The sequence below is a fragment of the Ostrinia nubilalis genome, chromosome 7, assembly GCF_963855985.1.
Source record: "Ostrinia nubilalis chromosome 7, ilOstNubi1.1, whole genome shotgun sequence".
NCBI classification, from domain to species: domain Eukaryota; kingdom Metazoa; phylum Arthropoda; class Insecta; order Lepidoptera; family Crambidae; genus Ostrinia; species Ostrinia nubilalis.
The window spans coordinates 4,970,824-4,995,108 of record NC_087094.1 but is presented as its reverse complement, the minus strand read 5'-3'; the positions used below and the strand labels follow the sequence as shown (position 1 = coordinate 4,995,108).

The 24,285-nt window shown below is 38.7% G+C and overlaps 2 protein-coding genes across 2 annotated transcripts in view; one reads left to right on the top strand and one right to left on the bottom strand.

Moving 5' to 3' along the window:
- LOC135073117 (glutamate receptor ionotropic, delta-2) overlaps positions 1–24,285 on the top strand; it is a 108,203-nt gene that overhangs the window by 64,757 nt on the left and 19,161 nt on the right. The window lies entirely within an intron of this gene.
- On the bottom strand, positions 6,582–22,367 carry LOC135073087 (high mobility group protein DSP1-like). The gene is made up of 7 exons (XM_063967120.1): positions 21,671–22,367; positions 19,908–20,171; positions 18,881–19,177; positions 16,710–16,922; positions 14,174–14,331; positions 13,144–13,318; positions 6,582–9,142 (listed from the first exon to the last, which is right to left on the bottom strand). The coding sequence occupies exons 1-7, from the start codon at positions 21,980–21,982 to the stop codon at positions 9,008–9,010; spliced, it is 1,554 nt and encodes a 517-aa protein (XP_063823190.1). The 5' UTR covers positions 21,983–22,367; the 3' UTR covers positions 6,582–9,007.

Genomic DNA, 24,285 nt, shown 5'->3' with positions numbered 1-24,285 from the left:
CGGTAGATTTCTTTTCGAATTTAAACACCCGAACGCCGCACAATATTTCTTTCTCTTTATGTCCATTTTTAAATAATACTTCGATCATAGAATTATAATCATACTACAACGCACGCCAGCGTCCTGACGGGCGCGCGCGTGACACTCGACTGATATAATACCCGCCGGCAGGGCGCTTCGCTGTAGGTAATTATCGGATGTACCGCGCGGAGTGAGCCAGGCCTGGTACTACCGTGGATGCACCGTGTTGTGGCGCTAGTAGGCCGGTCAAGTTAGTACAAAAAATAGACATTAATTTCGCATATTGCTGAAAACGTAAGTTACGAATGTGTGAAATGTGAAAAGATCCTATCGATACGATATTTGAAGAAAAAAGGTTTCGGCCAAACGGTTGGATTCATTATAAAAGTAGGCCAGACTAAAATTTTAAATATACTTATGACCATTTAGGTACCTATATTATATTAAAATTACTTTGATTTCTATTAAATGTTTATATTCTTTCATAAATCATAACTGAATTGGCTACTTGATTAGCAAATACCTACTATCCAATATTAATATTTTCACCGTTATGATAAAAAGGGGTTTTCATCGTCTTTAGCGACAGATAGACATGACAGTTCAAAAATACAGTCACAGAAAAATACAGGACTATGGGTACAGGATATAGTGTGGTAAAATAAAATAATGATATTTGTGTAAAAGATTCACTATATTGTTTTGTACAGTGAGCGATTCACAAATTCAAGACAATATCGCCATAATACACGCGAGTATCTTAAAAATAATTCACATTCGTTCACTAAGTGTAACTCTCACATTGATGGAACTATTAAAGTTCTGTAATATTACAGCTGAATCACATAAGACAAATTCCAAGGTACATGGTAAATTAAATAATGGTTGACTAAATAACATTTTACATACAAATCAATATAATTATGAGCACAGAGAAACCTTTGTTCCGTAAGGACGTTTAACGTAATTTCGATTAAACGTAGGTGGGAGAGTTTATGCATAATTATACGATTTGTATGTATAAGAGTTGTTTGTCTCTATTTTTTCGAATGTCAACATCACCACAGGATATTTTAATGAGATTTTTCAAGTACATACCGCACAGATAAAGAGTGGGATTATAAATAGCGATAACCGTCAGAATTTCTCACAGCCGGAGTGCTAAATCATTGCACCAAGAAACTATTGACACGCTTACAGCTTTAATTACATTAAATTCCATTCTAAATTTGTGCAGCTAGTAATTCGAGTGCTCCTTCTCAGTTTTACTAAATCTTCTAACTCAAGCGCGCAAACGGGTTTTATAGAAGTTTCATTTGCGTACCGCTAGGCGGCGCCACCTCGAATTTAACATGAATTCGCGTTTACGCGCTCGTTAGAAGCTATCGAGAAAAACTCGCACAAGTTTCACATTAACGTTCGAAAAATTAGAAAGTCATACGACAAATCAACCTCAAACAGATAAAAGCAGAAAGGAAAATCTAGCATTACTCAAGACATTGATTACACTCGTAAATTTAAGTACTATCACGATTCGCAGTCCTTTTATTTACACTTTAACAAATATCTATCAATATAATTTTTTCTTTTTTTTTTCACACAAGTACACGTTTTAAAAAATCTTTAAACAACATGTTAAAACGAAACTAATATAACATAAAATATTTAAAGTAAAATAAAGGAATATAATTTAATTAACTATATACAATTTTTCCGTGAAAATTAACAATAAATCTCGCACAATCGTTCTCACATACTCGCTTAATTTTCTATTAACTAACACTTATTATTCTTCGATGGACTTAATTTAATGCTGAATTATTTGTTCCTGAAAGTATTGCTGTATTACTTGAAATACAATTAGTATAAGGCCACACCTTAAAATTTTGCGTTTTCACCTTTTTTACTATATTAAAAATACATGACCAGAGAACATTGTTTAAATAATACTTTTGAAAATCCTTAACAAGGCAGTTTATAACAAAACAGCTCGGCTCTTAGCCGTTTACTGAAAAAAATATATAATTTGAGTATTACTTGCCAAATTCGTTTTAAGGCGAACAAAACAAAAACGAAAACTTCCCGTTTGTGGAAAAATATATAAGACATTTGACACTTGTACTTAAAGTATTGAATTATTCAAGACTGCCAGTGAAACAGAGAACAGAGTCCTCTTACTAATATTCGTTGTATGACAGACTTACCGTTGTCTCTTTCTAACATAGGCAATTTGCTTTAAGACAAAAGGGAGTAAGCTGCTTACGATATTAGTAAGAGAAATATGCTTAATATGAAATGTTGCTTAAATCTATTTCTTAGAGAGATATGGTATGAGAATACAGTGATAAAACATAGACATTAAATCGGTACTAGATGCTTTTGATGAGACTAATTATTGCGTAGGTAAATTTCACAACCCGCACAGACAAAACATTATTTTTGTCTTCATTCAAAATGGCGACTGCATGCCTTTGTCACTCGCCTTATATTGATTCCAAAAATTACAGTGGATCTATTATAAAGCTTGTATTCTTAAATGAGACTAGACTCAAAAATAGGCACAAATTATATCCTGTGATTGTCTCAATATTGAAATTTAGTCAATCAAAAACTTGCATATTCTATGGTTGAGATAGAATTAAATTGGGCGTCGATTCGAAATACGGGCCTAAGTTTCAATTGGATAAATAGGACCTTTCGATAGTAGGTAAATCAGATCCGATAAATTGGTACTATCGGGGTCTATGCAAATGGAATACTACAAAAAAAACTATTGATAGTGACTATCAATTACTAAAGCCCAGTCGCCGAGCACGTAGAATTTCCTCCAATGACCCAAGCTACACATCATTATCGCACGAGTCATTGGACGAAATTCTAAGTGCTCGGCGACCGGATTATAGACCTCTCACGATTTCGATTATCTGTACGAGTTGCATTTATGGAACTTGAATGACTACTAGGAAATATTAATTCACGATTTATATAAAAATGTACATACGCCGTCAAAAAATACTTCTATGTACCTAAAACCTTAAAGGATAGCGTGTATGACTAATTATGGTTTTTGTAGTTTTATTATACTCCTAGTATTCGAAAAAGCTAACAAAGTAAAATTAAATAAACAACAATCAACAGAAGGGATAACGAATACTGTCTTACAGAGCCCGAGAAGAAAGAAAAGTAACAATCTTTAGAGAGATAGAGAAAAGCTAGATTTGAAAAGTTGTGATGTAGTATTGTACTGTAATAATAGTACAGTACTGCAATAGAACATTACAGTACAGTACAGAACGGAACGGGCCGGTGCAGTACGGAAAAGAACCGACCGGTATAGTTTAATATAGTACTTTTTTTAGACAAGTGACGGTGACTCAAAATCGATGTGTTGTTTGTTGACTATTTTTTTTCTTTTCGGTAACTGTAACTCTCGATTTATCGACCATCAATCAAAGTAATTGAAGTTCGACAAGCCGAGAAACTTTTTTATTTATTAATTCTAAATACGAAACTTTTTTCCGTTGAGCAAATCTAAACAGTAGGCAATCCTTCAAGACTTATGAAGAAACAAAATATTCTCGTTTTATAGTATAAAAATGATATAAAATGTGGTACAGTATGACTAAGCCTCACTATCGACGATTTTGTAACATTATTGCGTTGGATTTACTCAAAAACAAAATTACTATTAGTTTGCTTCAAATAGTTGTCATGAAGGCACACCGGTGACACTCCAAATTACGTTTAGCCGTCACTTAATATGAAAATATAATGCACATAAGTATTTTTATTTAAGGACCCAAAAGGCACGAACTAGCCCTTAAGCTTGTGAGAAAGGAATAAAGGGCTAGTACACGAAAGAATGTGTCAAGTTTTTTATCCTGCTTATCGATTTCTTTTTATAAAATATCTTAATGTCGTTTCGTGCTATGAAATACTAGAATAGATAAGAATAAGTATTCAAAAATAAAGATAGGTATTTGTTACTTTTAAAAGTTATGCAATAAATTATCTAATAAGCATGGCGTTATCAAAATGGCATTGGTTTCGCTCGTCCCATTCGCGCATCTAGTTCGAAGCAAACTAAAGGAGGTATCGCGTTTAGAACTGTCGACTTTAAACGTATAAACATACAGTTCACTCACTCGCACTCTTACCTTGTAATGAGTGCGAGAAAGAGACGAACAGCTGACTATACATTATGTAGCCACCAGTTTAAAATGCTTGTATGAATCGTCAATTGAGTAAAAATTATATTGAACTACAGAGCAGGATCCAAAGTATTTGGACACCCGCTATCACCCGAAAAAAGGCTTAGAAACCGATTTTTGTCAACCGGTTCAAGGCAAACCGGTCCTAATTGCACTTACATAATCAAAAATCTATCATTGACAAACATGTCCAGCGCCAAGCCTTTTAGGGTACCAGTAATCTTAATAAAATACAGGTTAACACAGTTACATAAACAGGCAACCTAAATAAAGCTTCGAATTGAAAATACGGCTGTGAACTAAGCACGATCGAAACCGGTTTTACCTTTAAATACCGGTTGTTAGAAAACCGGTTTCCAGCGCTGGTTACGGCCTACTTCTACTTAAGCTGTGGCCGCTTCTCCGTCGAAATCGGCTTCTGCTTCTTCTTCTTCTTCTTCTTCTATAGACATTAATTTCGCATATTGCTGAAAACGTAAGTTACGAATGTGTGAAATGTGAAAAGATCCTATCGATACGATATTTGAAGAAAAAAGGTTTCGGCCAAACGGTTGGATTCATTATAAAAGTAGGCCAGACTAAAATTTTAAATATACTTATGACCATTTAGGTACCTATATTATATTAAAATTACTTTGATTTCTATTAAATGTTTATATTCTTTCATAAATCATAACTGAATTGGCTACTTGATTAGCAAATACCTACTATCCAATATTAATATTTTCACCGTTATGATAAAAAGGGGTTTTCATCGTCTTTAGCGACAGATAGACATGACAGTTCAAAAATACAGTCACAGAAAAATACAGGACTATGGGTACAGGATATAGTGTGGTAAAATAAAATAATGATATTTGTGTAAAAGATTCACTATATTGTTTTGTACAGTGAGCGATTCACAAATTCAAGACAATATCGCCATAATACACGCGAGTATCTTAAAAATAATTCACATTCGTTCACTAAGTGTAACTCTCACATTGATGGAACTATTAAAGTTCTGTAATATTACAGCTGAATCACATAAGACAAATTCCAAGGTACATGGTAAATTAAATAATGGTTGACTAAATAACATTTTACATACAAATCAATATAATTATGAGCACAGAGAAACCTTTGTTCCGTAAGGACGTTTAACGTAATTTCGATTAAACGTAGGTGGGAGAGTTTATGCATAATTATACGATTTGTATGTATAAGAGTTGTTTGTCTCTATTTTTTCGAATGTCAACATCACCACAGGATATTTTAATGAGATTTTTCAAGTACATACCGCACAGATAAAGAGTGGGATTATAAATAGCGATAACCGTCAGAATTTCTCACAGCCGGAGTGCTAAATCATTGCACCAAGAAACTATTGACACGCTTACAGCTTTAATTACATTAAATTCCATTCTAAATTTGTGCAGCTAGTAATTCGAGTGCTCCTTCTCAGTTTTACTAAATCTTCTAACTCAAGCGCGCAAACGGGTTTTATAGAAGTTTCATTTGCGTACCGCTAGGCGGCGCCACCTCGAATTTAACATGAATTCGCGTTTACGCGCTCGTTAGAAGCTATCGAGAAAAACTCGCACAAGTTTCACATTAACGTTCGAAAAATTAGAAAGTCATACGACAAATCAACCTCAAACAGATAAAAGCAGAAAGGAAAATCTAGCATTACTCAAGACATTGATTACACTCGTAAATTTAAGTACTATCACGATTCGCAGTCCTTTTATTTACACTTTAACAAATATCTATCAATATAATTTTTTCTTTTTTTTTTCACACAAGTACACGTTTTAAAAAATCTTTAAACAACATGTTAAAACGAAACTAATATAACATAAAATATTTAAAGTAAAATAAAGGAATATAATTTAATTAACTATATACAATTTTTCCGTGAAAATTAACAATAAATCTCGCACAATCGTTCTCACATACTCGCTTAATTTTCTATTAACTAACACTTATTATTCTTCGATGGACTTAATTTAATGCTGAATTATTTGTTCCTGAAAGTATTGCTGTATTACTTGAAATACAATTAGTATAAGGCCACACCTTAAAATTTTGCGTTTTCACCTTTTTTACTATATTAAAAATACATGACCAGAGAACATTGTTTAAATAATACTTTTGAAAATCCTTAACAAGGCAGTTTATAACAAAACAGCTCGGCTCTTAGCCGTTTACTGAAAAAAATATATAATTTGAGTATTACTTGCCAAATTCGTTTTAAGGCGAACAAAACAAAAACGAAAACTTCCCGTTTGTGGAAAAATATATAAGACATTTGACACTTGTACTTAAAGTATTGAATTATTCAAGACTGCCAGTGAAACAGAGAACAGAGTCCTCTTACTAATATTCGTTGTATGACAGACTTACCGTTGTCTCTTTCTAACATAGGCAATTTGCTTTAAGACAAAAGGGAGTAAGCTGCTTACGATATTAGTAAGAGAAATATGCTTAATATGAAATGTTGCTTAAATCTATTTCTTAGAGAGATATGGTATGAGAATACAGTGATAAAACATAGACATTAAATCGGTACTAGATGCTTTTGATGAGACTAATTATTGCGTAGGTAAATTTCACAACCCGCACAGACAAAACATTATTTTTGTCTTCATTCAAAATGGCGACTGCATGCCTTTGTCACTCGCCTTATATTGATTCCAAAAATTACAGTGGATCTATTATAAAGCTTGTATTCTTAAATGAGACTAGACTCAAAAATAGGCACAAATTATATCCTGTGATTGTCTCAATATTGAAATTTAGTCAATCAAAAACTTGCATATTCTATGGTTGAGATAGAATTAAATTGGGCGTCGATTCGAAATACGGGCCTAAGTTTCAATTGGATAAATAGGACCTTTCGATAGTAGGTAAATCAGATCCGATAAATTGGTACTATCGGGGTCTATGCAAATGGAATACTACAAAAAAAACTATTGATAGTGACTATCAATTACTAAAGCCCAGTCGCCGAGCACGTAGAATTTCCTCCAATGACCCAAGCTACACATCATTATCGCACGAGTCATTGGACGAAATTCTAAGTGCTCGGCGACCGGATTATAGACCTCTCACGATTTCGATTATCTGTACGAGTTGCATTTATGGAACTTGAATGACTACTAGGAAATATTAATTCACGATTTATATAAAAATGTACATACGCCGTCAAAAAATACTTCTATGTACCTAAAACCTTAAAGGATAGCGTGTATGACTAATTATGGTTTTTGTAGTTTTATTATACTCCTAGTATTCGAAAAAGCTAACAAAGTAAAATTAAATAAACAACAATCAACAGAAGGGATAACGAATACTGTCTTACAGAGCCCGAGAAGAAAGAAAAGTAACAATCTTTAGAGAGATAGAGAAAAGCTAGATTTGAAAAGTTGTGATGTAGTATTGTACTGTAATAATAGTACAGTACTGCAATAGAACATTACAGTACAGTACAGAACGGAACGGGCCGGTGCAGTACGGAAAAGAACCGACCGGTATAGTTTAATATAGTACTTTTTTTAGACAAGTGACGGTGACTCAAAATCGATGTGTTGTTTGTTGACTATTTTTTTTCTTTTCGGTAACTGTAACTCTCGATTTATCGACCATCAATCAAAGTAATTGAAGTTCGACAAGCCGAGAAACTTTTTTATTTATTAATTCTAAATACGAAACTTTTTTCCGTTGAGCAAATCTAAACAGTAGGCAATCCTTCAAGACTTATGAAGAAACAAAATATTCTCGTTTTATAGTATAAAAATGATATAAAATGTGGTACAGTATGACTAAGCCTCACTATCGACGATTTTGTAACATTATTGCGTTGGATTTACTCAAAAACAAAATTACTATTAGTTTGCTTCAAATAGTTGTCATGAAGGCACACCGGTGACACTCCAAATTACGTTTAGCCGTCACTTAATATGAAAATATAATGCACATAAGTATTTTTATTTAAGGACCCAAAAGGCACGAACTAGCCCTTAAGCTTGTGAGAAAGGAATAAAGGGCTAGTACACGAAAGAATGTGTCAAGTTTTTTATCCTGCTTATCGATTTCTTTTTATAAAATATCTTAATGTCGTTTCGTGCTATGAAATACTAGAATAGATAAGAATAAGTATTCAAAAATAAAGATAGGTATTTGTTACTTTTAAAAGTTATGCAATAAATTATCTAATAAGCATGGCGTTATCAAAATGGCATTGGTTTCGCTCGTCCCATTCGCGCATCTAGTTCGAAGCAAACTAAAGGAGGTATCGCGTTTAGAACTGTCGACTTTAAACGTATAAACATACAGTTCACTCACTCGCACTCTTACCTTGTAATGAGTGCGAGAAAGAGACGAACAGCTGACTATACATTATGTAGCCACCAGTTTAAAATGCTTGTATGAATCGTCAATTGAGTAAAAATTATATTGAACTACAGAGCAGGATCCAAAGTATTTGGACACCCGCTATCACCCGAAAAAAGGCTTAGAAACCGATTTTTGTCAACCGGTTCAAGGCAAACCGGTCCTAATTGCACTTACATAATCAAAAATCTATCATTGACAAACATGTCCAGCGCCAAGCCTTTTAGGGTACCAGTAATCTTAATAAAATACAGGTTAACACAGTTACATAAACAGGCAACCTAAATAAAGCTTCGAATTGAAAATACGGCTGTGAACTAAGCACGATCGAAACCGGTTTTACCTTTAAATACCGGTTGTTAGAAAACCGGTTTCCAGCGCTGGTTACGGCCTACTTCTACTTAAGCTGTGGCCGCTTCTCCGTCGAAATCGGCTTCTGCGTCGAATTCTTCGGCCTCATCTTCCGGTAGCCGTTGTTGCTGTTGTTGCGCCGCTAACGTTAAACGCATGTGGCCCATTTTGTATGCTGTCATCTCCTGTAAGGTGATACGAAGCAGGTTATATTTAGGATATCATGATCAAGTCATTTAGCCTCCACAGGAGGAGCATGTCCCTCTTTGATTTACCTTTATTTTGAGCCAAATGGAGGATCTGCGAGGACTGATGTATGTGTCACTAATTATTATAAAAGATAGTGATAATGTGTGTGGAAATAAATAAAAAAAAAAATATCGAAAGGATTAATATCGTGTGACATAATCAGCTGTTTCAAAATCGTAAAACAATTGGTCTGCACTTAGCACTAAAAATTACATTATAAAAGGTGACTTATGCCCGTTTTCACCACCTTTTTACCTAGCCAATTTTTTAAAGATTTTTGTGATGGCTAATCTGATGTTGAAGATAGATCACTTACCCGATCATACCGCGCCTTGTCTTGTTCAGAGAGAGCTTCATATTTGGACTTGGTCTCAGGAGAACATGATGATCACTTACCCTATGTTTTCCAAGGTGAAGGCAGTATACTACAATCTGATGTTGAAGACAGATCACTTACCCGATCATACCGCGCCTTGTCTTGTTCAGAGAGAGCTTCATATTTGGACTTGGTCTCTGGAGAACATGATGATCACTTACCCTATGTTTCCCAAGGTGAAGGCAGTATACTACAATCTGATGTTGAAGACAGATCACTTACCCGATCATACCGCGCCTTGTCTTGTTCAGAGAGAGCGTCATATTTGGACTTGGTCTCAGGAGAACATGATGATCACTTACCCTATGTTTCCCAAGGTGAAGGCAGTATACTACAATCTGATGTTGAAGACAGATCACTTACCCGATCATACCGCGCCTTGTCTTGTTCAGAGAGAGCGTCATATTTGGACTTGGTCTCAGGAGAACATGATGATCACTTACCCTATGTTTCCCAAGGTGAAGGCAGTATACTACAATCTGATGTTGAAGACAGATCACTTACCCGATCATACCGCGCCTTGTCTTGTTCAGAGAGAGCGTCATATTTGGACTTGGTCTCAGGAGAACATGATGATCACTTACCCTATGTTTCCCAAGGTGAAGGCAGTATACTACAATCTGATGTTGAAGACAGATCACTTACCCGATCATACCGCGCCTTGTCTTGTTCAGAGAGAGCTTCATATTTGGACTTGGTCTCAGGCTCGGCCTAGATCCTTGGCGATGTATCCCAAGGTGAGAGCAGTGTGCTACAATCCGATGTTGAAGATAGATCACTTACCCGATCATATCGCGCCTTGTCTTGTTCAGAGAGAGCTTCATATTTGGACTTGGTCTCAGGCTCAGCAGCGGCCCACAGCCGACCCAGCTCCTTGGCGATGTCGCCCAAGGTGAAGGCAGTGTACTACAAACTAATGTTGAAGATAGATCACTTACCCGATCATACCGCGCCTTGTCTTGTTCAGAGAGCGCTTCATATTTGGACTTGGTCTCAGGCTCAGCAGCGGCCCACAGCCGACCCAGCTCCTTGGCGATGTCGCCCAAGGTGAAGGCAGTTGAAGATAGATCACTTACCCGATCATACCGCGCCTTGTCTTGTTCAGAGAGAGCTTCATATTTGGACTTGGTCTCAGGAGAACATGATGATCACTTACCCTATGTTTCCCAAGGTGAAGGCAATGTACTACAATCTGAAGTTGACGATAGATCACTTACCCTATCATACCGCGCCTTGTCTTGTTCAGAGAGCTTCATATTTGGACTTGGTCTCAGGCTCAGCAGCGGCCCACAGCCGACCCAGCTCCTTGGCGATGTCTCCCAAGGTGAAGGCAGTTGAAGCTAGATCACTTACCCGATCATACCGCGCCTTGTCTTGTTCAGAGAGAGCTTCATATTTGGACTTGGTCTCAGGCTCAGCAGCGGCCCACAGCCGACCCAACTCCTTTGCGATGTCGTGTATCGTGAAGGCAGTGTACTACAAACTGAAGTTGAAGATAGATCACTTACCCGATCATACCGCGCCTTGTCTTGTTCAGAGAGAGCTTCATATTTGGACTTGGTCTCAGGCTCAGCAGCGGCCCACAGCCGACCCAACTCCTTTGCGATGTCGTGTATCGTGAAGGCAGTGTACTACAAACTGAAGTTGAAGATAGATCACTTACCCGATCATACCGCGCCTTGTCTTGTTCAGAGAGAGCTTCATATTTGGACTTGGTCTCAGGCTCAGCAGCGGCCCACAGCCGACCCAGCTCCTTGGCGATGTCGCCCAAGGTGAAGGCAGTGTACTACAAACTAATGTTGAAGATAGATCACTTACCCGATCATACCGCGCCTTGTCTTGTTCAGAGAGCGCTTCATATTTGGACTTGGTCTCAGGCTCAGCAGCGGCCCACAGCCGACCCAGCTCCTTGGCGATGTCGCCCAAGGTGAAGGCAGTTGAAGATAGATCACTTACCCGATCATACCGCGCCTTGTCTTGTTCAGAGAGAGCTTCATATTTGGACTTGGTCTCAGGAGAACATGATGATCACTTACCCTATGTTTCCCAAGGTGAAGGCAATGTACTACAATCTGAAGTTGACGATAGATCACTTACCCGATCATACCGCGCCTTGTCTTGTTCAGAGAGCTTCATATTTGGACTTGGTCTCAGGCTCAGCAGCGGCCCACAGCCGACCCAGCTCCTTGGCGATGTCGCCCAAGGTGAAAGCAGTGTGCTACAATCTGATGTTGACGATAGATCACTTACCCGATCATACCGCGCCTTATCTTGTTCAGAGAGAGCTTCATATTTGGACTTGGTCTCAGGCTCAGCAGCGGCCCACAGCCGACCCAGCTCCTTGGCGATGTCTCCCAAGGTGAAGGCAGTTGAAGCTAGATCACTTACCCGATCATACCGCGCCTTGTCTTGTTCAGAGAGAGCTTCATATTTGGACTTGGTCTCAGGCTCAGCAGCGGCCCACAGCCGACCCAACTCCTTTGCGATGTCGTGTATCGTGAAGGCAGTGTACTACAAACTGAAGTTGAAGATAGATCACTTACCCGATCATACCGCGCCTTGTCTTGTTCAGAGAGCGCTTCATATTTGGACTTGGTCTCAGGCTCAGCAGCGGCCCACAGCCGACCCAGCTCCTTGGCGATGTCGCCCAAGGTGAAGGCAGTTGAAGATAGATCACTTACCCGATCATACCGCGCCTTGTCTTGTTCAGAGAGAGCTTCATATTTGGACTTGGTCTCAGGAGAACATGATGATCACTTACCCTATGTTTCCCAAGGTGAAGGCAATGTACTACAATCTGAAGTTGACGATAGATTACTTACCCTATCATACCGCGCCTTGTCTTGTTCAGAGAGAGCTTCATATTTGGACTTGGTCTCAGGCTCAGCAGCGGCCCACAGCCGACCCAACTCCTTTGCGATGTCGTGTATCGTGAAGGCAGTGTACTACAAACTGAAGTTGAAGATAGATCACTTACCCGATCATACCGCGCCTTGTCTTGTTCAGAGAGCGCTTCATATTTGGACTTGGTCTCAGGCTCAGCAGCGGCCCACAGCCGACCCAGCTCCTTGGCGATGTCTCCCAAGGTGAAGGCAGTTGAAGATAGATCACTTACCCGATCATACCTCGCCTTGTCCTGTTCAGAGAGAGCTTCATATTTGGACTTGGTCTCAGGCTCAGCAGCGGCCCACAGCCGACCCAGCTCCTTGGCGATGTCTCCCAAGGTGAAGGCAGTTTAACAATCTGATGTTGAAGACAGATCACTTACCCGATCATACCGCGCCTTGTCCTGTTCAGAGAGAGCTTCATATTTGGACTTGGTCTCAGGCTCAGCAACGGCCCACAGCCGACCCAGCTCCTTGGCGATGTATCCCAAGGTGAAGGCAGTGTACTACAATCTGAAGTTGACGATAGATCACTTACCCGATCATACCGCGCCTTGTCTTGTTCAGAGAGAGCTTCATATTTGGACTTGGTCTCAGGCTCGGCCTAGCTCCTTGGCGATGTATCCCAAGTTCAAGGCAGTATACTACAATCTGATGTTGAAGATAGATCACTTACCCGATCATACCGCGCCTTGTCCTGTTCAGAGAGCGCTTCATATTTGGACTTGGTCTCGGGCTCAGCAGCGGCCCACAGCCGACCCAGCTCCTTTGCGATGTCGCCCATCGTGAACATCGGGTTGTTGGCCTTCACTTTGGGACGCTCGTCGTTGCAGAACCAGAAGAACGCTGATCTGTGGGTTGGAGGATATAAGGTTGAAAATGGGTTTGATTTTTGAAAGGTTACAGGCGACGGCACCAATTTAGGAACTTGGGTGCTTTTAAACAGGTGTCATTTTGCAACAAGAGTAGTCTGTGCCTAGTTAGAATAGCTAAAATAAATAAATTACATCGACATCAAATGGGACTATCCAAGATAGCACCATCAATTTATTGCAGCTCAGAAGTTAATACGCTATTGGAATATAGTGATCTTCAATTGAAAAATAGGTATTTTATAAAAGAATCAGTTAGGTAGTAAGACATAAATAACCTGCATAAATGAACCTAATTCAGTCAAACCCCAGAGTTATAACCTTAGTAACAACCCAAACAATAAAGATTGACAAGCTACACACACACACATGACACAACAAAATACACATCATGGCATAGCAGTGGACGAGGCACATAGCTGATGATGATCTGATGGCCGTTGGGGCAGAAAGTTCTCGAGTGGCGACCACGTAAGTAGTGTGGGCTCCCACTGAGTGGACCGACGATCTAGTGAAGGTAGCGGAAAAACCTGGATGCGGGCTGCGCAGTACCGGTCCTTGTGGAAATCCTTGAGGCTTATCATGACGTCATATAGCTGAAACTAACGATCGAGACGACACAAAAAATAAGTAAATCATCATCATCATCATTTCAGCCATAGGACGTCCACTGCTGAACAATCCAATGATTTTCCCTCCTCCCCCAATGACTTCCACATAGCACGGTTGGTAGCGGCCTAAATAAGTAAATACAATACCAATAACACCTTTTGTAAACATTGTGGAAGCAATAAACTATTGAGTATTGAAAAATGTCCGAGACCGGTGACTCACAAGGATCGCTTGGGCGCGTTCGGGTCCTTCACTTGCCGCTTGCGCCCGCGTACTTTAACGTCCTTAGGCGGCACGTAGTTCTGCATCTCGCGGTCGTATCGCATCTTGTCTTGGTCGGCCATCTCGTGGAAACGCTCTTTCTCTTTCTCGGACATCGTCTAGAAAGGGACAGCATAGGTTTAAAGAACATGTATTTCTCATTAAAAACCTTACAGTCACATGAGAAAAAACAAATTTTATGTAGGTAGGTAATTTACAAGTTGTCCAATAGCCAGAACAAGGAGATGTACTTCTGCGGGAACTGTCCTAACAAACACATAGCTTACGTGAACTTTTTTGTACATACGTATAAACACTTAGTTTTAACACAACATGTTTTAATGAGGGTTTTCGCGAATGAAAGATCCGCTAGATGGCGGGACGTGGATGTGGGGTCTGACTGCTGCGTGATTGGTGGAGTTTGACATATCTGTCAATGTCATGTCAAAAATAACCAATCATGCAGCATTTGGACCTCGCGTCTACGTATTGCCATCTGGCGGATTTTTCATTCGCGAAAACCCTCATTGATTTCAAAAACAAATAATTATGTAGTTGAAGATAAAGAGCTGAAGGCCACAGGGACTAAATGGACACCTGAAGATTAATTACTACTGATTGAAGGATACCAGATACTATCGATGGTCCCAGGTCAATGAAGTTGTAATATTGTGTAAAAAGGGAGGGAGAGGTTCTAATGTTCTATGTTTCATGACGTCACATGTCACAGTATTTTTTTGCGAGTTGGGTTTTCGGGAATTTTTTCGATAAGTTAGGTTTTTGATGTTACGTTTTCGGAAGTTAGGTTTTTTTTACAAAGTTATGTAAGTTCGATTTTATATGAAGAATTAGACACCTAAATATTAATATTGAATTGTCACTGTACTAATCTTTATCAGATTTCAATCAGTAAACAGTTTGATATTATTCTGCCGACTTCAAGTTCACTGAATAAGTAAAATAAGCATACCTAAGGTGTACGTTACAATGCATAGAGCCTGGGAAATTGTATTTCTTACCTACCGCAATGAAATAAGATTTTGCCTACGAAGTAAATGAAATGACGGAAGGAATGCAAGTAAAATGTGCGCTCACTGTAATATTTTTAAATAAAAGTATTTTTTAGCGTTTTTCTATTCTCTCGGTCTAAGGGGTTATGTAAAAGGGAATGAAGAAGTTTGTCCTTGAAAAGGGCTGGATAATGCTGTCCTATTAATGATGAACTATCAATAAGAAAGAAAGAAAGAAAGAAAGAAAGAAAAAATATTTATTTGGTACTAATTGATATACATTGACATTACAAAGCAAGAATAATAAAATTGTTGTACTAAATTGGTCTCTACTCAGTATGAGGCCATAACGTACTCGGGAGCACGTTACGGCCACTGGTATTCTGCGGAATACTTCCTTACTAACATTTAAACTTGCACCTCATGGCCTAATCATCGGTGAGGTCTAGGCCAAGAGCTTCTTCGTTGTGGGTAAAAATGCTAACTGAGTTTGTATCATTTGGAGACTATCTAGTGTAAGTAAGTAAAAACAAACTAGAAGCGCTCGTAAGAGTGACAAAAAAATTAAAAACCAGCCATAGGTGATTAGTTAAGGATAAAATCTAAATTTTAGCTTTGAACGTCAACTGCCTGGCCACCCTGTATACAATGGACAGTTTGACACCATACCCAGATAATTAGAAACCACAACTTTTTTAAATAGACCCTTCATTCTGATCTTAAAAACTTAATTAATTTTAAATTACCTGTAAATTACGATTTTTGTTCGCATTGTAATTAAAAAAAGTAGTTTAATCGAGTTGATAAAATAGTGACGTCACTTGCTTGTAGTGCCATACAAAATCTATGGGAGAGTTTCGTTTTGACAGTTTTAAAAAGTACGTCAATTGATTGGTGGTGTCAACATGTCTATTCAAGTTTGCTTAGCATGATTATGTAAACTAGAGGTATGATGCTTCATTATGGCTACGCTATAAAACGAAACTCACATTCCACCTCTCAGCGCACTTCTTGGAGAAGGCAGCGAAGACGACGTTCTCATCGGGGTGTTTCTTCTTGTGTTCCTCGCGGCAAGTTTGCACGAAGAAGGCGTACGCCGTCATACGTCCGCGCGGCTTGTTGTATGACCTCACTCACATCCTATAGCAGCTATAGGATGTGAGTGAGATCATTCAATAAGCAGAAGCATCTATCCTATAGATGCTTCATTGTCGCTACGCTATAAAACCAAAACTCACATTCCACCTCTCAGCGCACTTCTTGGAGAAGGCAGCGAAGACGACGTTCTCATCGGGGTGTTTCTTCTTGTGCTCCTCGCGGCAAGTTTGCACGAAGAAGGCGTACGCCGTCATACGCCCGCGAGGCTTGTTGTATGACCTCACACACATCCTATAGCAGCTATAAGATGTGAGTGAGATCATTCAATAAGCAGAAGTATCTATCCTATAGATGCTTCATTATGGCTACGCTATAAAACCAAAACTCACATTCCACCTCTCAGCGCACTTCTTGGAGAAGGCAGCGAAGACGACGTTCTCATCGGGGTGTTTCTTCTTGTGCTCCTCGCGGCAAGTTTGCACGAAGAAGGCGTACGCCGTCATACGCCCGCGAGGCTTGTTGTAAGGCCTCACTCGCGGCATTCTGGTCTTTGTTACTGGGCCTTGGGCAAGAGCTTGCTGTTGGGCTTGTTGCTGGAGCTCCTGAGAACAAATATTATTATTTATAGGTCAAGCCGCGAGAGTTCAGGCGATTAACTTATGCAAAGATTAGTATCTGTATACGGTCGCTGCGCTGAAGTCTTGAGAAGTGCTATCTGTCTCGCTCACACAAATACACACATTTAACAAGATTGAGCGAGGTAGCTACTGTTTTCGATACTTGAACTTGAATGTGTAATGCCGTCACAACACATTTATGTTGGCTCCAAGTTGTAGTGATGGATTCAATATACCAATGTGTAGTTTCTGTAACCGACCGAAATCCTTCGACAACGTAAGCTGCTAAGAGTAAAGAAATATCGTCTTTGGCACACGAAACAGCCGGCGTGAGTACCGTGTGACGTGAACCCAGTAAATGGATGCAATATTTCCCACGCAATTTGACAGTTGTTACTTTACACCGAACCACACGGCTACGATCGTACTTATAGGTGTCAATTTAATAGTTGGTTATGTGATGCGATCGATAAAACGTCATCATAATTTACATGCCCGTAATAAATATGCATACTACCACAACCACTGGTGGATTTGGAATCCAAATTTTGGATGGAATAATTCAACATTTCTCAAAAAAACAAATAAGTAGTGGGTTTTCTGCAAGCTCTGCTGGAAATTGGAATGCCTGTTGTTGTTGTTGCTGCTGCTATTATTGCTGCTGTTGCTGCTGCTATTATTGCTGCTGCTGATGCTGCTGTTACGATCAGAATTCGGTATTTGCCACAACTCCCCAATAATTCTAAAGTACAACTTTTTTTAAAAGACAATAATTTTAAATTAAGATTTTTGGTTGCATTGTAATTTATTTATTTATATAAACAAAAAACTACTTAGTTCAATTGAGTTGAGAAAATAGTGACGTCACAGTCTTGAATTGCTAGAATCTCGTTTTGACAGTTTTAAAAAGTACGTAAATTGATTGGTGGTGGCAAATACCCTATTTACGATTCCTAAAACTATATCATTTACCTGCAAAGTGGCCGACTGTCGCTGTAGAGCAGCTTGTATCTGCTGCTGTTGGACAGCTTGCATATGCTCATGCAGCGACTGTTGCTGTTGCTGCTGCTGTTGCTGTTGTTGTTACTACTCTTGTTGCTGTTGTTATTGTTGCTGAATTCCTAGAACGGAATATCATTTACCTGCAAAGTGGCCGACTGTCGCTGTAGCGCAGCTTGTATCTGCTGCTGTTGGACAGCTTGCATATGCTCATGCAGCGACTGTTGCTGTTGTTGCAGCGTCTGCGCGACTTGCTGCTGCAGAACCGCTTGCGCTTGCACTATCGCCTGCGCCTGCGCTTGGCTGACTTGCAGAGTTTGCTGCAAACTCTGCTGCAAGGCTTGTTGTTGCTGCTGCTGATGTTGTTGCTGCTGCTATTACTATTGTTGCTGTTGATGTTACTCTTGTAGCTGTATTCCTAGAACGGAATTTCATTTACCTGCAAAGTGGCCGACTGTCGCTGTAGAGCAGCTTGTATCTGCTGCTGTTGGACAGCTTGCATATGCTCATGCAGCGACTGTTGCTGTTGCTGCTGCTGTTGCTGCTGTTGCTGTTGTTGTTACTACTCTTGTTGCTGTTGTTATTGTTGCTGAATTCCTAGAACGGAATATCATTTACCTGCAAAGTGGCCGACTGTCGCTGTAGAGCAGCTTGTATCTGCTGCTGTTGGACAGCTTGCATATGCTCATGCAGCGACTGTTGCTGTTGCTGCAGCGTCTGCGCGACTTGCTGCTGCAGAACCGCTTGCGCTTGCACTATCGCCTGCGCCTGCGCCTGGCTGACTTGCAGAGTTTGCTGCAAACTCTGCTGCAAGGCTTGTTGTTGCTGCTGCTGTTGTTGTTACTGCTGCTGTTGCTGCTGTTGTTGTTGTTGCTGCTGCTGCTGTTACTACTCCTGTTACTATTGTTATTGTTGCTGTATTCCTATAACGGAATATCATTTACCTGCAAAGTGGCCGACTGTCGCTGTAGAGCAGCTTGTATCTGCTGCTGTTGGACAGCTTGCATATGCTCATGCAGCGACTGTTGCTGTTGCTGCAGCGTCTGCGCGACTTGCTGCTGCAGAACCGCTTGCGCTTGCACTATCGCCTGCGCCTGCGCTTGGCTGACTTGCAGAGTTTGCTGCAAACTCTGCTGCAAGGCTTGTTGTTGCTGCTGCTGTTGTTGCTGCTGTTGTTGTTGTTGCTGCTGCTGTTGTTGCTGCTGCTGCTGCTGTTGTTGCTGTTGATGCTGTTGCAGCATCTATTACGATAAAGAAAATAATAAAAGGTTTGAGTATTTTTTCTATTGTTGATAGCTTGTGTTAGAAGTGGGTTTATTACAATAGCCCAGTGGTCAACGGGAATCGACTCTGGCATTGACAGAACGACATAGACACTTAGGCTGGGTTGCACCATCTTTCTTTAACATTGACAAACGTCAAAAATATCTCAAACTCCATACAAAAAGCACCAATTATTGTTATTGTTACGGTTAAAATAAGGTGGTGCAACTCAGCTTAAGTAACCATACAGTTTAAAAAAAAAAACATTTTTAGACAAAAGCAGTCCATAGTTCGGTTAGTAACAATTTGATCTTAGAGACTATGTTAGTAGAGTTAGTAACAATGTTCTTTGAAATATGTTAGTTTTGACCCCTGGTTTACTGGACTTAATTTGTTGCTTATGACCTCTAATGTAATCCCTTTTCAAGGAATAGGTCGACTTTCCCTGTCACCCTGTATTATATGTTAAACCCTCAAATAATTTACATAGACTGTAATCCAAAATAATGATGAATTTTAATATCTGTCTGGTCTCGGTGTTACTATGTTTAATATATATTTAAAAAAAGTATATAAGTAGTATATCTGTTATGCTAGCATCCATAACACAAGCCTACTAATTGCTTACTTTGTGGCTAGATGGTGCTGTGTAAAATTGACCAGATATTAAATAAAATGAAAATGTAAGATGGTATTTGATAGAGATACCTGCTGTAAAGTTTGCTGGCTCTGCAGCTGTTGCTGCTGCAGAGTCTGCTGAAGAGTCTGCGTGTGTTGTTGAGTATGCTGATTCTGTTGTTGTTGCTGCTGTTGTTGTTGCTGTTGTTGTTGCTGCTGCTGCTGTTGTTGCTGCTGCTGCTGCTGCTGTTGCTGTTGCTGCTGTTGTTGTTGTTGGAGAACCTGATGGTTCTGCTGAATGCCGTTAGACTGCTGACTGCCCTGATCAGGGTCGGGGCTCGACTGGTTCTGAGGCTGTAATAAAATACGCTAATTAAGCCAATTGTAGTGGCAGCATGTTTCATTAATAGAGCATCATAGTACCTATTGATTGTTGAAGCGTTGAAGTGACAGTTACTAATATTATTATTAGTTTTATTTTTGGGAGGATATCTCCCTCCTATATATATACCTCTACCACAGAGTACTTTGTTTCGTTAATTTTTCAACTTGGTTAAATCAAGATTTGACTAACTATCAGTCAGGTAATGCCTAAAATAAGTTGTCATAATCACAAGAACTGTCTACAAAATATAGCAGTTCCCACAGATATCCTATTACATATTTGTGGCAGTTCCCATTTGATGAAGATGATGAAGAAATTAAAGGGTTTACAAAAGTAGGTAACCTAGGTAAAGAAATAATATTTCATATTCTAGAATTCTGAAAGAATATCTACCTAAATAATGTGAAAATCTAAGTATACAAGTTTTGAAACTTTGACTCTATTCTATGAGGCTTCCATAAAAATTTAAACAGTTGTTACCAATCACAGTCCAAGCAGATCACTGTCTGTTTAATTTCTAAAACACAAAATAATGTGCTAAACAACAATAATAACTAGCAAATTACCCTTTTTGTCTATCTCCTACGAAATTGTTGCACAAACAAATGTAAATAAACAAACGTCAAACACCGAAACACGCGCGACATCTGATGGGTATGAAATTGCAAGTTTGCAACAATTTGTAGTCAAAACAAAAACTGTTTAATTATCATTTTTTTAAATTTAACCGGAAATGTGAATGAATGAATGATTACAACAATAATGACAAGGGGTCACAGAGTAATCACCATTTTTAAAAACACAGAACCGACGATCAATACATCACAAAATAAAAGTGGTATTTGTTTGTTTCAAATACGTAATAATGTAAGGAAACGTTCTACTATTGATTAGAAGCATAATTAATGCAATAATGACAAGGGGTCACAGAGTAATCACCATTTTTAAAAACACAGAACCGACGATCAATACATCACAAAATAAAAGTGGTATTTGTTTGTTTCAAATACGTAATAATGTAAGGAAACGTTCTACTATTGATTAGAAGCATAATTAAAAATATTTAATCAATCAAGAGGGGAAGACCAAGGAAAGTTGTTGGTATGTTCCTAAAATTCTACTTATTATAAAAATTAATGTAGTTTTCGAAGAATACTATAGTTTAATTTCTTGTATGAATTTATTTTGTAAATTACGTGTCTAATTATTCTGACTTATTTTTAGTCTATTTTTACATTTTACTTTTATAATTAGGTAGGTACTTAGGAAATTTGTGCTTTTTGTAGTTCGGCATTCTAATCTTGATCATCTTTGATAAAATTAGACAGTTATTGATTCAATCCGTAAAACTCCATTGAATATTGATTGTGTCTATCAGCAGTCGTAAGTTTCTTTGTTTCATAATTTAATCAGAATTATAAAACCTAAGATTGTATTTTAATGTAGGTATACGCAAAACATTCCGTACCGTTGGAGAAGATGTTTGTTGAGACTCAACTGAGCCTGATGCATACCACCATGGCTGCTGAGGTGATTGCTCCCTGGTATTCGTATTTGAAATTAATCGGTAATCGTAACTAGCTGTAGAATTATCTGCGCTGTTATTGGAAAATCCGCCGGTCATTTTGTATGTGTATAATTGATGGGTGGCTGCGGCGGTACTCCTAGCGATTTCTTCATTAATTTGTTGTTGGTGCTGGAGTTCACCTGCGCCACCCGGCCACCACGAGGCTTCGTCGCGCGCACCCCAAGCGCCCCCCGTCGCGCCTCTGTCCCCCATGTTTCAATCGCCGCTTTTGGCTAACCAGTTTCTTTATGTTCCACCCGCTAGTACTTCAATATATTCTTTGTGCGTATTTTATGAAAATCATGTCCTTTTACCAATATGTTACGAGCGCAACGATCGTTATTAATACTTTAATTTCACTTAGATCACTTGCACTGCTAACACAAATCTGTTTTTATCACAAAGACTTCATATGTTCACTTATTGCACATCGTTCTGATTTATTATTATTTTTATAGAAATTGAAAATCTTCGAGCTTTTGTGTATTGTTCAACCAAAAAGCTACCGGCTGTAAGTTCCACTCCACGCGCGTACGTTTTGTCTTCGTTTGTACTTAAGTCAATAAAGTTGGCAACGTCGCATAGCGAGACGCTAAACAAGTGCACACAAGCGCCCTCAACGCGCAGCGGCCATTACGGAAACGATCGAAAATGTACGAAGAGAGACCGAATATGCACGAAACGGCAACAAGTTCGTCCAACAAACCGGTCAATAAGATGATTAGCGCAGCCCGAGCCATTCGCCTCCATACTTCAATTCTTTTGTTTACGCCTCAACTAATTATGTTAATTATTTTTAATCGAGTATTGATCGGGACAATTATAAATGTTTTAAGGGGTGTATGGCTTAGGATCAGCCCGCAAGAATGCTAAATTCTTAGGTTTTTGTATAAAATCTTTAAAATAACACAAATAAATAGGTAAATAGCTTGGCCTTGACCACGATCATTATATTCTAGGTGTAATTTTCTTATTAGGTTATTTTATACCTTAGCAATAGATTTTTTTTGATAATAAAAGCTTAGGTCCCTTAAATTGATTAATATCTGAGCTCTAAGACTTTAACTACCCCAAAATAGGACGATTTTTAACTAAAAACTTTACTTTTATAGTCGTTTGATGGTCATAATAACGTTAATAATGAAAAACATAATTACGCTCATTTTTCATTCCACCCAAAAACGTCCACAGCTGCTGAATAAACTTTCCCTTTCACCCCAGTATTTCCACAGTGACCAGTCCAACAATTCCCGCATCCAGGCGCTTTCCGTAACCTTCACCAAGTCGCTGGTCCACCGCAGGGCGCTTATCTACACAAACTTTTAGTTGTATGTAGTGTACACAACGTCTCTGGTCCGTAAAGAAATTTTCTGATTCATATTTTAAGGCCCGCAGTTCTACGAGATATTATTATGTGTATGTGCCCCACCCACTGCCGAGTACGAGTGCCATTAGAGTCAAATATAAATCATCCATGTATGGTAATATTTTCAAACTATTTTCCATAATAATACATAAATAACAACGAATCTGTGAAACACCTCAATACATTATCAATTAAATTATTGTGTGCTTTATACTAGAAACAGTGAAATAAAATATGATAAGCCTCTTCTTAAATAACTTCTAGATAACCATTCGACATAAAGAATAGAGCAATAGCCTAAAATACCCAATCAAACAGTAGTGGGCCGATGAAATTGGCAGAGCAGCAGGCTACTTGCAACCGGTCACTGAAAAATATCTTAAGACAACGGATATATATGTTGGCAGTGCATGACCTATCCTATACCGCCACTGCCATTAATAAAGATTGATCGGAATTAGTTGATTCACTTAGAAGGTTATAACGCTACATAAAAATAGACAAAGCTGATACCTTAATTATTGAGAAGAAGTTCGTAGAAAATGAGTACACCCAAGAAACTAAGCGTATACCTATTTATAGCTAGCTAAGCTTCAATCAACAATACCAACTAGATATCAGGTCAGCGCAAAAAATCCGTCTCGGGAAATAAGAGCACGAGTTCTTTTATTGTAATTAATATCTTTTTTCGTCTGGCATCAATTTCATTTATTATATAGTCTTTAAAATTCCCATCTACACCCCGTGACTGTGAGTTGGCGTTAATTAAATAAGAACTCACTTCTCAAGTGCGCTGTTATTTCGCGAAGAACGCTGAGTCGCTGACCCGATACCTATCTAGTTGGTATTGTTGATCGAAGTAGCTAAGTTTTAAAGGAACAATACAAAGAACACCCTATCCTGCACCCTACCAGGACCTAATCACCTAGCCCCTTTAAGATTTTTCTAATCTAAACTTTTAAAGCTGCGTATTGCTTTTATAGCGAAATAAATCAACCTACAACATTAACGTAGTAGATAATAATAATATTATATTCATAATTAGAATTGAAAATTCACCAACCGAATCAAATAATTCATTAATTCATTATACCAAATGACTGGACAATCTGAAGACTAATCAAAGTGGGTGGTAGGTACCTAGTTAAGT